The 16,396-nt window shown below is 48.9% G+C and overlaps 1 protein-coding gene across 1 annotated transcript in view; it reads left to right on the top strand.

Annotated features, from left to right (window-relative positions):
• Nucleotides 1-16,396, top strand: part of LOC147107694 (NXPE family member 3-like) — a 53,856-nt gene that overhangs the window by 13,530 nt on the left and 23,930 nt on the right. Inside the window, exon 3 of the mRNA XM_086006919.1 lies at nt 13,353-13,426. Within this exon, the coding sequence (XP_085863045.1) occupies nt 13,353-13,426 (74 nt within the window). The remainder of the gene's footprint in view (nt 1-13,352; nt 13,427-16,396) is intronic.

Genomic DNA, 16,396 nt, shown 5'->3' with positions numbered 1-16,396 from the left:
TAGAAGTTCACCATCCCGAGGAACTCCTGGAGGCCCTTGATGGTTGTGGGGCGGGGGAATTGCTGGACGGCCTGCACCTTGTTGGGCAGGGGGACGGCCCCAGCAGGGGTGATGTGGTGACCGAGAAAATCGATCTCGGTTAGGCCGAATTGGCACTTCGCCGGGCTGAGGATGAGCCCGTGTTGGGCTAGGCGCCCGAACAGGATGCGAAGGTGTTCGAGAATGTCGTCTAGATAGACGAATAGGAAGTTCAGGTCCCGGAGGACTGAGTCCATAAGGCGCTGGAAAGCCTGTGCTGCATTCTTGAGGCCGAAGGGCATCCTCAGGAACTCGAACAGGCCGAATGGGGTGATGACGGCCGTTTTGGGGATGTCCGCGGGGTGTACGGGGACTTGGTGGTAACCGCGCACCAGGTCGACTTTGGAAAAGACGGTTCGTCCGGCCAGTCGGGCCGAGAAGTCCTGGATGTGTGGCACCGGGTACCGATCGGGGGTGGTGGCGTCGTTGAGGCGGCGGTAGTCCCCGCAAGGGCGCCAGCCTCTGCCGGGCTTGGGGGCGATGTGGAGGGGCGAGGCCCAAGGGCTGCTGGAGCGGCGGATGATGCCGAGTTGTTCCATGTTGGTAAACTCGGCCCGTGCGATTTCCAGCTTGGCCGGGTTGAGTCTGCGGGCGTGGGCAGAAACTGGGGGGCCGGTGGTGGGGATATAGTGTTCCACACCGTGCTTGGCGGCTTTGGCCGAAAAGGTCGGGTTAGTGAGGGCGGGAAACTCAGCTAGGAGTGCCGAGTAGTCGTCCGTGGCTCTGGCGAGGCAGTAGGTCGTCGGGCCGGCCGAACGGGCCGGGGTAAAGGCGCCGGGGATGGGGGCCATAGTGTTGATGTCGACGAGGCGGTGCCTCGGAATGTCGACAAGGAGGCCGTGGGAGCGTAGGAAGTCGGCGCCAATGAGTGGGCAGAGGACCTTGGCTGTCAGGAACTCCCAGCGGTAGCGGCGGCCCGCGAGGTCGAGCGTGACCATGCGGGTGCCATATGTGCGGATTTCAGAGCCGTTGGCTGCAGCCAGTGTGATACCCCGTGTGCCGCGTTGGATCTCGAGGGCGGAGGCGGGGGTGATGCTGTGCTGGGCCCCTGTGTCGCACAGAAATCGGCGGTTGGTTCTGTCGTCAGTGACGTACAGTAGGGGCTCCTTCTGCCCCGCGGCCATCGCGGGGGCCGGTGCGGGGGGGGGGTTTGAAGGAACACGGTGGCGTGCAGCGTTGAGCCCTAGCGCCAAAACGGGTGTGGTAGTAGCAGTGACCCGGAGTGGTAGGGCGGTCGGGCCTAGCGGCCCGGGAAGACCGCGTGGTCGTTGCCATGAGGTCGGGCGCGACGTCGCGAGCGGCCTGTGCAGAGAGCAGCCGGTCGGCCTTTTTGGCTATCTCATTCAGGTCCGTGGAGTCAGACTCCACAAGGAGCGGGCGGATGCTGGCGGGGAGCTGCCGAATGAAAAGCGTGCAAAAAAGGGCGCCGGGATTTTTGTCGTCGGAGAGGGACAGCATGTGGGAAAGCAGGTCTGATGGTGAAGCGTCACCAAGGCCGGGGAGGTCCAGGAGTTGGCAGTGGCGCTGGTAAGAGGACGTTTGAAATTTTTTAAGTAGCGCAGCCTTCAGATGCTCGTACTTGCCCTCCGTTGGTGGATTCTGCAGCGCTGCCCAAACCTTGGGGACTGTAGCGTAGGTGAGCGAGGCGACGAGGTAGTCGTACTTCGTGGCGTCGACTGTAATGCCTTTCAGCCGGAATCTGGACTCAGCTTGAACGAACCAGGCTTCGGCGAGGTTCTCCCAAAAGTCAGGTAATTTAACCGTGACTACGTTTGTATCCGCCATGCTAGCTTAGGATTCGTCCTGAGCGTCGGGGTCACCAGTGTTGAGATACCGCGGCAAACGTGGGAGTCGAGACAGAGCTATTGAAAACACAACTGCTTTATTCTGACCACATGGCAAACAGGAACTAGAAAAGCCCGCACATCCACTTAAATACTTCCCAGACAGGAAGTGCTCCCGGCAGCCTGTCCCTGCGGGAAACAAGTTGCTGGAGGAAAGGGCCCCCGGCTGGGGGCTTCTGCTTAGACTGTCTGTGCCGCCGTGAGCGGATTATGTCCAGTGGTGGCGTGTCGCCACAACCTTATATATTTTGAGCCATCAGGGAACTGCTATTTTGTTTTAAATGTTGCATGCGATTAATCTGCATTGATTTAACAGTATGGACAACGAGATATATGGGGTAGATTTTCAAATTGCTGCCGAAGGTGTAAAACTGGTGTGTGGATCAGATGGCAGGTGTAGAAACCATCCAATTTTTTTCCCCATTAATTTCAATGGAAATGAAAATGAGGCTGTTTCTATAACAGGCATCCAATCCACTACACCAGTTTTATACCCTGGCGGCAACTTGAAAATCCACCCCATATATATTTCAAATATACACCGGTCAGTGCCAGCTGTGGCTCAGTTGATAACACTCTCTAGGTGGGAGGGGCTAGGAGTGAGCCAGGTGTGACTGGTTGCCTAATTGCAGCTGGGTGTTGGAGGGAGTTTTGTAAAAAGTTGGTGGAGGGTTTTGTTTTCAGGTTTTAGGGCCTTTTAGGCCCACAATAAACAGCCAGATGGCTGCTGAGTGCTGGGCCCCTCAGAGGACAATATTCCCGAGAGGAATTTTATTAGGGAAGAAACTGTGGGGGAAGGGGAAGAAAAGATTTGGGCCGGGACCTCAGGAGGTTTGGTAAAGAAAATACGGTGGTGGTGTAATGTGAAGATAAGAAGATTCGAGCCTGGGATATAATCCAGGCGGTTCATGAGGACTGTGGTGAGGGAAGCTGTTTTGCCTGCCGACCAAAACCAAATGTGGGATTTGAGGTGTGATACGCTTATCAATTACTTCATAAAAGGTGATGAGTCGAAGAAGAGATGATGAGTCGAAAGAAGAGATGAATAAGGCTTTTATTAGCTAAGAAGAGACCATGCTTCTTCGTGAGTGACTGAACAAGTCTGAACGAAACCCACACAGTGGTGGGTGGAGTCAGCTGAGGCATGCCTCCATACACAGCGCCACCCAGAGGTGGCAATATACAATACAGTGGTTTACCACATTCACCCCTTGTTTAATGTGAAGTCCGGCGGGGTGAAGGGTACTACAAGTTAAGTCTATCAGGAGGCCTTGTCTGACGTCCTGATCGTCGTGGTGGCGGCGGTGGTGTTGCAGCATCCGACGTCGGGTCTGGTGTCTGGGTGGTTGGCGAAGATTCCTGGGGCTTTGGCATGCCGTCTGCAGGGGTTGGGTTGGGAGGGGTGGTGGGGGATAACAGTGGTAAAGGGGATAACGGTGGTAAGGGGGATAACGGTGGTAATTCAGGGGTACCCGAGGGTGCGAGATCTCGTATGGAGACCGTGTCCTCCCGCCCGTCTGGGTATGTCACCCAGGCATACTGGGGGTTGGCGTGTAGGAGGTGCACCCGCTCGACCAGGGGGTCCGTTTTATGCGTCCTCACGTGCCTCCGCAGTAGGACGGGCCCAGGAGAAGTCAACCATGCCGGTAGCGAGGTTCCCGATGTAGACTTCCGGGGGAAAACGAACATTTTCTCATGAGGGGTCGCATTAGTGGCAGTACAAAGCAGTGACCGAATGGAGTGAAGCGCTGCAGGGAGGACCTCCTGCCAGCGGGAGGTCGGAAGGCCCTTAGATTTTAGTGCTAAGAGGACTGCCTTCCAAACCGTCGCGTTCTCCCTTTCCACCTGGCCGTTCCCCCGGGGGTTGTAACTGGTGGTCCTGCTCGTGGCGATACCTCTTGTTAGCAGGTACTGCCGAAGTTCGTCGCTCATGAACGATGAGCCCCTGTCGCTATGTATATAGCTGGGGAACCCGAACAGAGCGAAGATGTCATTCAGACACTTGATGACCGTGGTACTGGTCATGTCTGGGCAGGGGATGGCAAAGGGGAAACGGGAGTACTCATCAACTATGTTGAGGAAGTACACATTGCGGTCAGCGGAGGGGAGGGGCCCTTTAAAATCGACGCTCAGGCGTTCGAAGGGGCGGGTGGCCTTGATCAGGCTTGCTCTGTCCGGCCTATAGAAGTGCGGTTTGCACTCGGCGCAGATTTGGCAGCTCTTGGTCATGGTCCTGACCTCCTCGATGGAGTAGGGCAGGTTACGGGATTTGATAAAATGGAAAAACCTGGTGACCCCCGGGTGGCAGAGGTCATTGTGGAGGGACTGCAGCCTATCACTCTGCGCGTTGGCGCATGTACCACGTGATAGGGCATCTGGGGGCTCATTGAGTTTCCCTGGCCGATACAAGATATCATAATTGTAGGTGGAGAGTTCGATTCTCCACCTCAAGATCTTGTCGTTCTTGATTTTACCCCTCTGCTTATTATTAAACATAAAAGCTACTGAACGCTGGTCAGTGAGCAGGGTAAATCGTTTCCCGGCCAGGTAATGCCTCCAGTGACGCACCGCTTCTACAATAGCCTGGGCCTCCTTTTCGACGGAGGAGTGTCTCGTCTCGGGGCCCTGGAGGGTCCTTGAGAAAAAGGCCACGGGTCTGCCCGCCTGGTTAAGGGTCGCGGCTAGGGCGAAGTCGGAGGCATCGCTCTCCACTTGGAAGGGGATGGACTCATCCACCGCGTGCATTGCGGCCTTCGCGATATCGTTCTTGATAAGAGTGAAGGCTGCACACGCCTCTGGTGTCAGGGGGAAGGAGGTGGCTTTGATGAGGGGCCTGGCTTTGTCTGCATAGAGGGGCACCCACTGGGCGTAGTAGGAGAAAAACCCCAGGCATCTCTTCAGTGCTTTTTGGCAGTGGGGAAGGGGTAGCTCCATTAGGGGGCGCATTCTGTCGGGGTCGGGCCCGATGACTCCGTTCTCCACCACGCAGCCGAGGATGGCCAGGCGCTTGGTGTGAAACATACATTTTTCCTTATTGTACGTTAGGTTCAGCCGTTGGGCCGTACGGAGGAAATTTGCTAGATTAACGTCGTGGTCCTGCTGGTCGTGGCCGCAGATGGTGACGTTATCCAAATAGGGGAAGGTTGCCCGCAGCGCGTTCTGGTCAACCATTCGGTCCATCTCCCTTTGGAAGACCGAAACCCCGTTGGTGACGCCGAAGGGGACCCTAAGGAAGTGGTAGAGGCGGCCGTTTGCCTCGAAGGCAGTATACTGGCGGTCCTCATGGCGGATGGGCAGCTGGTGGTACGCTGACTTAAGGTCGATGGTGGAGAATACTTTGTATTGCGCAATCTGATTGACCATATCAGATATGCGAGGGAGGGGGTACGCGTCCAGCTGGGTGTACCGGTTTATGGTTTGGCTGTAGTCGATTACCATGCGGCGTTTTGCAGTGGTTTTAACGACTACAACCTGGGCTCGCCAGGGGCTAGTGCTACCTTCGATAATGCCCTCCTTCAAGAGCCGCTCCACCTCAGAGCTGATAAAAGCTCTGTCCCCGGCACTGTACCGCCTGCTTTTGGTAGCGATGGGTTTACAGTCGCGGGTGAGGTTAGCGAACAGGGGAGGGGGGGGGACTTTTAATGTGGAAAGGCTGCAGGTGGTTTGCAGCGGGCGATTTAAAAGTTGTTGGTTGCGGACTGTGAGTGGGGGGGAGGGGTCCACCGTATGCTAGTGTGACACTCTTAAGGTGGCACTGAAAATCCAACCCTAGCAGGACGGCAGCACAAAGACGGGGCAGGACTAGCAGTTTAAATTTTTGATATTCAGTGCCCCCTACTGACAGGGTCACCACACAGTAGCCGCTGATGTCCATTGACTGGGACTTGGACGCCATAGAAATGCGATGGTGCGTTGGCAGAATCGTGAGGGAGTGGCTACGTACCGTGTCGGGGTGGACGAAACTCTCTGTGCTCCCGCTGTCGATCAGGCAACTGGTGGCGCGGCCGTTTACCGCGATATCCATCATGGAGCTGGATAGATGGTGAGGGTGGCCTTGATCCAGCGTCACGGAGGCCAGTATGTGGCTTAGTGAGTCACTATAGTCATCCGCCGAGACGGTGGTCGGTTCCGGTGACGAAATGGCGGTTGAGTGCGTTGGATACGATGGCGGCGGATGCCATGCGGCCGGGGGTACACAAAATGGCGGATAAGATGGCTGCTCCCACGGCCCGCACGCTGCGCTGCTGGCTGGCTTCCCCTTGCAGGCGTTAGCGTAATGGCCTTTCTTCCCGCAGCCCGAGCAGGTAGCTGTCTTAGCTGGGCAGTGCGCTCTGGGATGTTTTAACTGGCCACAGAAATAGCATTTTTGGGCCTGGTTACTGGGCATCGAAGCAGTTCTTACCGGAGGCTGCTGTCTCGGTTGGGTCGCTGCAGCGGTTGGTGCCGGGGGCGGCGGTCCCGTGTCCCACGGTTTCGATTGCCATGTCTCGGCGCCGTTACGGGGGTATGCCTCGAGGTTTCGGTGGGCCTCCTCTAACGAGAGCGCAAGGGCAATGGCCGTCTTCAGGTCGGGTTCCTTGCTTTCTAGCAGTCTCTGCCGGGTGTGGTCTGACTGGAGGCCCCTGACGAAGGCATCACAGGCGAGTCCCTGCGCGTGCTCCACAGCCGTTACCGCTTTACAATCGCAGTCTCTGCAGAGTGCCAGTAGCGCCCGTGCAAATGCCCCTACCGATTCTCCCGGTTGCTGCCTGCGGGATCCCAAGAGGTGTCGGGCGTAAATTGTGTTCACTGGGCGCGTATATTGCCCTTTTAGTAGCTCGAGGGCCGCCACGTACGTATTAGAGTCCCGGATTAGCATATATACTTGATGGCTCACCTGGGCGGTCAAAATTTTCAGTTTGTGATCCTCCTCTGTAACCTGTGAGATTGCGAGGAAGGATTCAAAGCAGCTCAGCCAGTGTTCAAACTTGGCTGATGCACCCACATCTTGAGGGTCGAGGTCCAGGCATGGTGGTCTGAGGGCTCTCAGCAATGTCTGCTGTATCCGTTGCTGTTGTTGCTCCTCAGGTGTCGCCATTTAACTTTTAGCTAATAAAATTGATACGCTTATCAATTACTTCATAAAAGGTGATGAGTCGAAGAAGAGATGATGAGTCGAAAGAAGAGATGAATAAGGCTTTTATTAGCTAAGAAGAGACCATGCTTCTTCGTGAGTGACTGAACAAGTCTGAACGAAACCCACACAGTGGTGGGTGGAGTCAGCTGAGGCATGCCTCCATACACAGCGCCACCCAGAGGCGGCAATATACAATACAGTGGTTTACCACAAGGTGACAGTCAGTGGCCGTGAGGAGGTGGAAAAACTGCTGCTCAGCCTGAAAGTTGGGGAGAAATTCTTGGAGGTGACTGCTATATTCAGAGGAGGTGGTGGTTTCATTTTTGAACTTGCCTGTGTACATCGAGGACGAAGTGCTGAGCAAAAAGTTGGAGTCGTGGGACATTAAAATCTGTTCCGAAATAAAGAGGAGGTACTATCCGGGAACACGGGTAGCAGACGGAACCCGGTATGTAAAGGTGCGGTTCCCAGAGGGGGTGAGGTCTTTGCCTTACAGTATGAAGTTCGAGACGCTGGAAGGAGTGCAGTATTTTCTTGTGCTGCACGATAACCAAGTAAAGGTGTGTTACTATTGTCTGGGACATGACTATCTCGTAAGAAACTGGCCTGATTTGTATTGTTACAATTGCGGTGAGTCGAGACATATCGCGTGGAGCTGCAAGATGGAGAGCTGTGGGGTGTGTTGTAAAGGCCCCACCCGCTGTGAGTGTGTGGCAGAAGGGAGCGAAATGAGTGATGAGGAGATGGGAGAAGGAGCAGGAGAGGAGCGTGGAACGGCCGGAGGTGCGGTGCAGGCGGAGGACACAGCCGGTAAAATGAAGGAAAAAGGAGCACAGGAAGAGGCAGAGGATGGCGGAGCGGAGATTGAGATGGAGATAGCGGAAAACACGGCGAGTGCTATGGAGGGGAACAAAGACAGCAGCGGGCAGCGAGGGTCGAGTGCAGACTCGAGCCTTAGTGCAGTTTGGCTCCCCCTGGGAACTCTGGTGTCTGCGGGGGAAGAGGAGGAAGGAGCGGGGTGTGTGGTGGAAGTGAGTGCTCCGGGGAGAGGCGGGGAGTCGGATATTTTGGTGAGCAGGAGGGGGCAGGGCGGGGAGAGGGTGCAAGAGGCAGGAGCCTTAAAGGGACAGCAGAATGGGATCGGCGAGAGAGAGACGTCAGAAGGGAACAATTTAGGTGCGCCATTGTCCCATGGAGTGAGGGAACAAGGTGCAAGGGTCAGAGGTGGAGACATGGTTGAAGGGGGCGGCACAGTGGGAGAAACTGCGATAGCAGGAAGACTCTCAATGGGAGATGAAGTATCTGACGGGGAGCAGGATTATGTATCTGACGGGGAGCAGGCACAGGGGGTTGCAGAAGAGCTTGAGTGTGGGGAATTAGAGGGGGAAAGAGACATGGAAGTCGGGGATGGGGTGGCATCATGTGGAAAGGGAAAGGTTAATGAGGGGCAGAAGGAGGGAGAAAGGGCAGCTCCTGGGTCCAAACTTAAGGCAAGAGGCTGAAACAGCGGGGAGGGGTCAAACAGGAGGGGAAAAAGAGCCGGAGGCTGCAGGAAAAAGCAACAGCTGCCCGAAAAGTTGAGAAGGAGCATGAGAGGAGGGAAGAGCCAGAGATTAAATGATGGGGAGATTATTGGGCATACTTCCCTTCTTTGGAGCCATGATTACATTGGTCTCGATTTAATGTGAACGGACTGAGGGGTGAGAAGAAATTGCAGCAGTTGTTGCAGGGTTTTAAAGGCACGGACCTGTTGTGTCTGCAAGAAACCTTTTGGGATGAGGATGTTCTAGAGAGAGTTCAGAAGGTTTGGAAGGGAGAGGTGTTTGCAAGTTGTGCAAACAATAACCGTAGAGGGGTGGCTGTTTTGGTGAGTCCGTCCATAGAAGAGAATGCTGCCTTGGTGGACAAGGACACTGAGGGGAGATTTTTACAGCTAAGGGTAAAATTGGAGGGATTTAATTGTGATCTCTTTAATATCTATGCACCGAACGACCATTGCAAGCGTTGCGAGTTTTTTCGGGGGTTATTCACTGAAGTGGCAGAGGTGGAAAATCCTTGTATAGTGGGGGATTTTAATGTATTTTTATCTTGGATGGACATTTCAGCCCAGATGACCTTTAAAGATGATAACTCCAGAGGGATGATTGTAAAAATGATGGCAAATTTAAATTTGAGAGACTTATGGAGGGACCGGAACCCCATAAAAAGGGAGTTCTCCAGAGCAGGTTGGGTGGGTGATGTTTTAAAACAGAGCCGTATAGATTTTGTGTTAATGCGGCAAGGGTTAAGTTCAGAGGTGATGGAGATTTATTATAAAAAAGTATTTTTTAGTGATATTTCAGCATTGGTTCTTAGAATTAGGAACAGCAGAGTTAAGATCGGTTCAGGGATGTGGATTTTAAACAATCAATACCTGAAGGAAAGTGCTTATAAAGAAGGGATTATAAATATAATAAAGAATGCTCAGAAGGAACTTTTGTTCTTGAAAGGAAGAAGAGTTTGGTGGGACAATTTCAAATATGAGGTAAAAGTTTTTTCGGTACGTTATGGGAAAAAGAGGGCAGCAGCTAACCGGCATCGAGAAGAGAATATAAACAAAAGGTTTACGGATGTCTGTAAAGCAGTTGACGGAGGGGATAAGGGAGCTGAGACTAAGTTCCGGGTGCTAAAGGAAGAGTGGGAATTATTGCAAGCTGAAAAATGCAAGGGGGCCATTCTCCGTGCAAAGGCTAGAGATGCATTAGAGGGCGAAAGATGCACTAGATATTTTCTAGAGCAAGAGAAGCTGCGACAGAGATTATCGTTAATTGAGGAGTTGAAGGTTGGGGAGATGATCATTCATGAAAGTGAGGAGATTTTGGAGGCGGCTAGCAGCTTTTATCAAGAGCTATATACAAAAGAAGACATTTCCAATTTGGAGATGGAGAAGGTTACTGCTTTTATTGAAAAGGGTTTAAAGGAGGATGAGAGAAGCATGTGTGATAAAGAAGTAGAATTAGCGGAAATAAAAATAGCAATAAGTGGAATGAAGGGGGGGGAAAAGCCCAGGGTCCGATGGACTAAGTGCAGAATTTTATAAGGAATTTTTCGAGATTTTAAGTCCATTGCTCTTAGGAGTTTTTAAGGAAATTAAAATTGAGGGAAGCCTGGCACCATCTATGAGGAGAGGTATCATAAGCTTAGCTTATAAAAATAAAGGGGATAGACAGGATCTGAAGAATTGGAGGCCCATCACACTATTAAATGTGGATTATAAGATCTTGGCGAGGGTTATGGCAAATCGTTTGAAGGAGGTGTTACCGGAAATAGTTTGGCCCTCTCAGTCCTATGGAGTCATAGGCCGGGACATCGCAGACTCTGTGGTCTCAATCTGAGATGCGATAGAGCTCATGGAAGAGAGTGGGAGGGAGGCTTATGTATTAAAGATAGATCAAGAGAAAGCCTTTGATAGGGTCTCTCATGAGTTTTTATTGAAGGTTTTGGAAGCATTTGGTTTCAAGGAAAATTTTATTCAGTGGATAAGGATTTTTTATTCAAACATATTTAGCTGTGTTAAATGTAATGGTTTTTTATCCAAGTATTTTCCGATACAGAGATCAGTGAGACAGGGTTGTCCCCTGTCCCCATTGCTGTACACATTGGTAGCAGAACCATTAGGTTACATGATGCGAAAGAAACAAGGTTTAGTTGGGATTGTGGTACCCAGTTCTGGGCTGGTGCCGGTGATGCACCAATATGCAGATGACACAACCTTAACATTGAGAAATGGGGAGTCAGTGAGGAAAGCTATGGAGGTAGTGGAGGAATATTGTAGAGCTTCAGGTGCCAGAGTGAATTATAGTAAGTCCCAATGCCTGGTTGCAGGGAGGGGTAGGGGGGAATGGTTGGGAGTATGTCCCTTTTAAGGTGGTGGAGGTTTTGGAAGTTCTGGGGGTGCATATGGGGTGCAAGAAAGACAGGGAAGAAGTGGATCGATTAAATTGGGAACCGAAGGTTATGAAAATTAAAAAGATTTTGGGAAGATGGGAAAGAAGGTGGCTGAAAGTGCAAGGAAGAGCGACAGTGGTGTCTGCTCTCCTGCTATCTAAGCTATGGTACTTATTGACGGTGGAGGATATTCCTGAGTGGGCAGAAAAGTCCATCCGAGAGGCTTGTGTGAGGTTTTTATGGGAAGGGAAACCAGCCTTGGTGGCTTACAATACCATCATTGGATGGAGAAATCAGGGAGGACTCAATTTCCCAGATAATGATTTGAAGAAAAAATCCTTTAGAATCAAATGGGTGAAGAGATTTCTTCAGAAGTCAAATACAAGTTTTTGGAAGAGTTGTTTTGAGCATTTTTTAAAACGAAGTGGGATAGGAGGACAGGGGATATATTGTATATGGAATACAATAATATGTTTTTGAAATCAATTAAACTTCTCCCTAAGTTTTATAAGGGGGTTGTAGAGACTTGGGCTCAATTTTTAAAAAGTGTGCAGTTTATGCCCAAGGGGGCTGAGGAATTTTTAGAACAGCCCTTATTTTTGAATAGGTGGGTCAACATTGAAGGAGAGGTTTTATTTAATCAAGCTTTTATAAAAGCTGGGATTACATCTGTGAAAGATGTATTATACGAGGTGATTCCAGGTTGGTTGCTGGTTGCCGGAAGCGATAGTGAGGGACATGGTGTGGGAGGAGGATCAGAAGGTAGAAGGAAAAGCAATAGGAATCATGTATGAGAAGATTGTGAGGGCAATGCCACAGGATTGGATGGAAGAAATAAATGCGGAAATCTCCAAAGGAAGCAAAGTGTGTCCTGCTTTTCCAAGCTTTGTACTGGAGAAAGGGGGAGAGTTAGTCCAATTTGACAACTGTAATACTCGAGATTTCTATGAGGTATTCAGAGAATGGAGATTCAAGACACCTGCTGGTCAGGAGTTTTGGCAGAGTATATACCCACAGCTGGACTGCAACAGGATTTGGAAGGGAGTGTGGGCGAATTTTAAATGCCCAGAATGGATTGAACTAGATTTCAAATTGGTTCATAACCGGATTTTTACCATGACGGTCTTGTGCAAGATTGGACGAGTGGAGGCGGCAACTTGCCCAATGTGTGGGACACAGGATGAGACTCTGTCCCATTTACTGGTGTTATGTCCGCAGTTAAATGACTTTAAGTACTATGTTCGAACGTTTTGTGAAGCTTTTTTGCTGGGTGGGGACCGAACAGCGAGAATGGGAATCCCGTGGGACTCAATTTTGAGATGGGGATTGCAGGAGAGTCTGCCAGAGTCTAGCAGAGTGGCAATTCATTTAATGTTCAGTTTGGCTAGATTCGTGATTGTGCAAAGAAGGAATGCTCTGTTTTTTAAGGGGAGGAGAATCAATCTAAAAGAGTATTTTAAATATAAGCTAAAAGATCATTATAAGGCTCTGTGGATGTTTTATTCAGAAAGGAATTTAAGGACAGTATTTTACAACCAATTTTTAAAGTACAATCGATTAATATATGTTACAGGTGACAAATTAAACTTCAGGTTTTGATGTTAAAATGTGGTGGCGGAATGGCTGTGCAGGGCGATAGAATTGATTTGTATCATACAATGTAATGATCACGATGTTGTAAATGTTCTTAATGTTCAATAAAGTATAATTTAAAAAAAAATAGCACTCCCACGCTCTGAGCCAGAAGGTTGTGGGTTCAAGGGCCACTCCAGAGACTTGCTATCTAAATGCAAGTCTTTCTTTTTTTTGGAACCATAATTTCCTTACAATTCTCCTTTTAGAATGAGAAAATGATTCCTAGTAAAGACTGCAGGGGTAAATTTCTGTCATGGTCCTCCCACTCGTCCATTGCAAGTTTGGTGGAAGAGCCGTGAAAAGTCCCAGATAAAATGCTGTTTGCACCATTTGTATGATGTTTCCACTGCTCTTCCACCAAAGTTACGATGGATGATCAGGAGAACCACAGTGAAAATTCACCCCCTGACCTAAGAAAACTACTAGGCACTTGATCTGAGTATTAAACGAGGCTTAGTAGTTTTCTTACGTCAATTTAATCAACTGTTTTTCAACATGGAGATCTAGTTGTGTCCTTCACTAGTTCCTGTTAAAGAATGTCCTGAGCAAGCTGGGCCCATGCCCAAGTATTTATACTCTCCCTGGACAGTGCCACCGGCAGGCCACCCAGTATTACTTCATAAGTCATTTCCACATGAATGACAAGATTCATGTCACCCCCTGTATGTACTTTTAAGTTTCCTACGTTACGAGCTCTTTAATTGCAACAATTGAAGGGTTCAGTGGCTTAACAGGCAATGATATATTTTCAGTGAAGTCAACATCAAGAAGCCCATATTACCCAGTGGTCCAGGTTATGTAACTGTGGAACCTTCACATCGGACAGGTAAGAGAAACGTAAATTATTGCAATGACGAGCAGTTTGACGGTTTCATATATTCGAAGAGTGATGGAGTTGGTGTTACAGATACTTCATTATATTCCTAACAAAATGCAATTAAATGTTTCATGTATTTATTTACTGAGTTAATTAACATTTTGAGTACAGTATTTGTGCTTAAGGCAATAGGATTTGTCCCACAGAACCTTGTATTTTCATGAGTTTATACCCATTTAATTAATACTGAACCAGTTACAATCCCTCTATTGTTGCTGTACAAACAGTTTGACATTTATCACAAGACTTGAGAGTTGGGCAGTTTGGTGTGTTTTAACCATTTAAACGTTTGTTTTTTTGTGGTTTTATAAAATGATTTTTTTTTAACTAGTGGTTTCAAAAGTTTGATTTTTTTTAATCCGCTTTTCCTCAATTAACACTTTCTGAGATATTACACATCAGTCTTAGTGCAGATCTTGACTGTCAAAGCACAGCATCAAATTGACTGATAAGAAAGTATTCCCACAACTTCAGCTGTTCACAAATGCTTTTGACCACAATGTAGATAGGTGTCAATGTTGAGCATTGGGTTACCCACCATGCACATTAGCCTGGAAATTACAATGGCCCATAATTTCCGATAAGAGGATTCCTGCGTGCGGAGGCCTCCTATCAGGAAAAAAATCGACGCCCTTACCTGAGGGCTCCCGAGGTCCGGACTCTTCCGCTCCTGGGCCTCTCCTGGTCCGCACGCGCAAAGGCCCAGGTATCCCAGGGGCGCAGGCGGTTCGCAAGCGTCCCTGGGATCACGTGGGCCAAGCGAGCCAATGGGAGAAGGGAATCCCCCTTCATACTTTTGACAGGTAGACCTGTCAAAAGTATGAATGGGGATCACTGAAAAAAGACACTACAACATTAAATAAATGTTTTAAAAACCATCATGTTTTTAAAATGAGTTAAAATTACATTAAATTAAATATTTTAAACACAAATTTAATTTTTTTTTAAATATAATTAGTTTTTTACGGGGCTAAAAATAAACTTACTTTTTTTTAAAGTATTTTTAAATTATAAATAAGTGAAAAAACATTTTTTTTTAACTCTTATGCTGGTAAAAGCAGGCCAAATACCTGCTTTTACCAGGTGTAAGATTTTTAAGTGATTTCAGCAGGCGGAGGTTGTGTAGAAAGTGGAACTCTCCCCCCGCAGAGGCCCTTCTCCAGGGCAGGCATGCGATCTGTCAAAAGGATTCTTGTCAGATCGGAAGTGCCGGTTTTCAGAGCGTGCGCTTCGCATGCCTGAAACCGGCACTTGCGCGGTCCCTACGGGTGTGTACACAGCTCGTACCCACCCGTAGGCATCGGAAAATACGGGCCTTTGAGTGATAAAAGCTGTACAAATGCTTGCTTCTCTCCGCTATTTTAACTGAAGGGTTAATCCATTTAAAATAAATGGACTAACTCCTCTTAAAAGAGAAGACAGAGAAAGTTGATATGTACGAGTTACACATTCATCGCTGAGAGTAATTTGCAGGCTGTCATTATTTCACTTTGATTACACATTTACCACACATAGCAAAAGGCAAGAAAATTGTGGAATTTCTGATGAGAACCAAATAGAATGGCCTTATTTTTTACCAATCTTTACCTGGTGGAAGCTCTGGCCCATCCACAGTTTGATGTCAGATAAGCAGTCAGGACAGCAGAGAAACAGTTGTGGAGTCAGGAATGCTCTGTCCTTGCAAACTATCTTGCCATCTCCAACCTCCCTTTCCTGTCCAAAGTTCTTAAACGTGTTGTCGCCTCCCAAATCCATGCCCATCTTTCCCGGAACTCCATGTTTGAATCCCTCCAATCAGGTTTCCGCCCCTGCCACAGTATTGAAACAGCTCTCATCAAAGTCACAAATGACGTCCTTTGTGACTGTGACAAAGATAAACTATCCCTCCTCGTCCTTCTTGACCTGTCTACAGTCTTTGACACTGTGGGAAAATTATTGGAATCTGAAGGACAGGATAAATCTTCATTTAGAAAGACATGGATTAATCAAGGATAGTCAGCACGAATTTGTTAAGGGAAGGTCGTGTCTGACAAACTTGATTGAATTTTTTGAGGAGGTAACAAGGAGGGTAGATGAGGGTAGTGCGTTTGATGTAGGGTATATGGACTTTAGCAAGGCTTTTGATAAGGTTCCACATGGCAGACTGGTCACGAAATTAAAAGCCCATGGGATCCAGGGCAAAGTGTCAAGTTGGATTCAAAACTGGCTCGGAGACAGGAAGCAGAGGGTAATGGTTGATGGGTGTTTTTGTGACTGGAAGGCTGTTACCAGTGGGGTTCCACAGGGCTCAGTACTAGGTCCCTTGCTTTTTGTGGTATATATCAACGATCTAGACTTGAATATAGGGGGTATGAGTAAGAAGTTTGCAGATGATACTAAAATCGCCTGTGTGGTTGATACTGAAGAAGGAAGATATCAATAAATTGGTCAGGTGGGCAGAACAGTGGCAAATGGAATTCAATCCGGAGAAGTGTGAGGTAATGCATTTGGGGAGGGCTAACAAGGAAAGGGAATACACATTAAATGGTAGGACACTGAGTAGCATAGTGGAACAAAGGGACCTTGGAGTGCATGTACACAGATCCCTGAAGCTAGCAGGCCAGGTAGATAAGGTGGTTAAGAAGGCATACGGAATGCTGGCCTTTATTAACCATGGCATAGAATACAAGAGCAGGGGGGTGTTATGTTCATAAATAAATAGATGTTTTCATTATGAACAGCTAACTTGAGCTAGTCATTTATTCAGCCATGTGGACTAGTGTACAGGCATCCATCTTGACTACTGCCTTGTGGGTAGCCCACTACTAAACATACAGCTACACCTAGTGTACCATTCTCGAATGACATGTTACTGATCATTACATCCCCCTTCCTTAGAGGTTAAACAAAATCAATATCAATCAATCATAACGACATAAA

The sequence above is a fragment of the Somniosus microcephalus genome, chromosome 14, assembly GCF_052327205.1.
Source record: "Somniosus microcephalus isolate GS21.2 chromosome 14, FLI_Smic_1.0, whole genome shotgun sequence".
NCBI lineage: Eukaryota > Metazoa > Chordata > Chondrichthyes > Squaliformes > Somniosidae > Somniosus > Somniosus microcephalus.
Note: the sequence above shows the minus strand (reverse complement) of the source record. Positions and strands in the feature narration are given on the sequence as shown.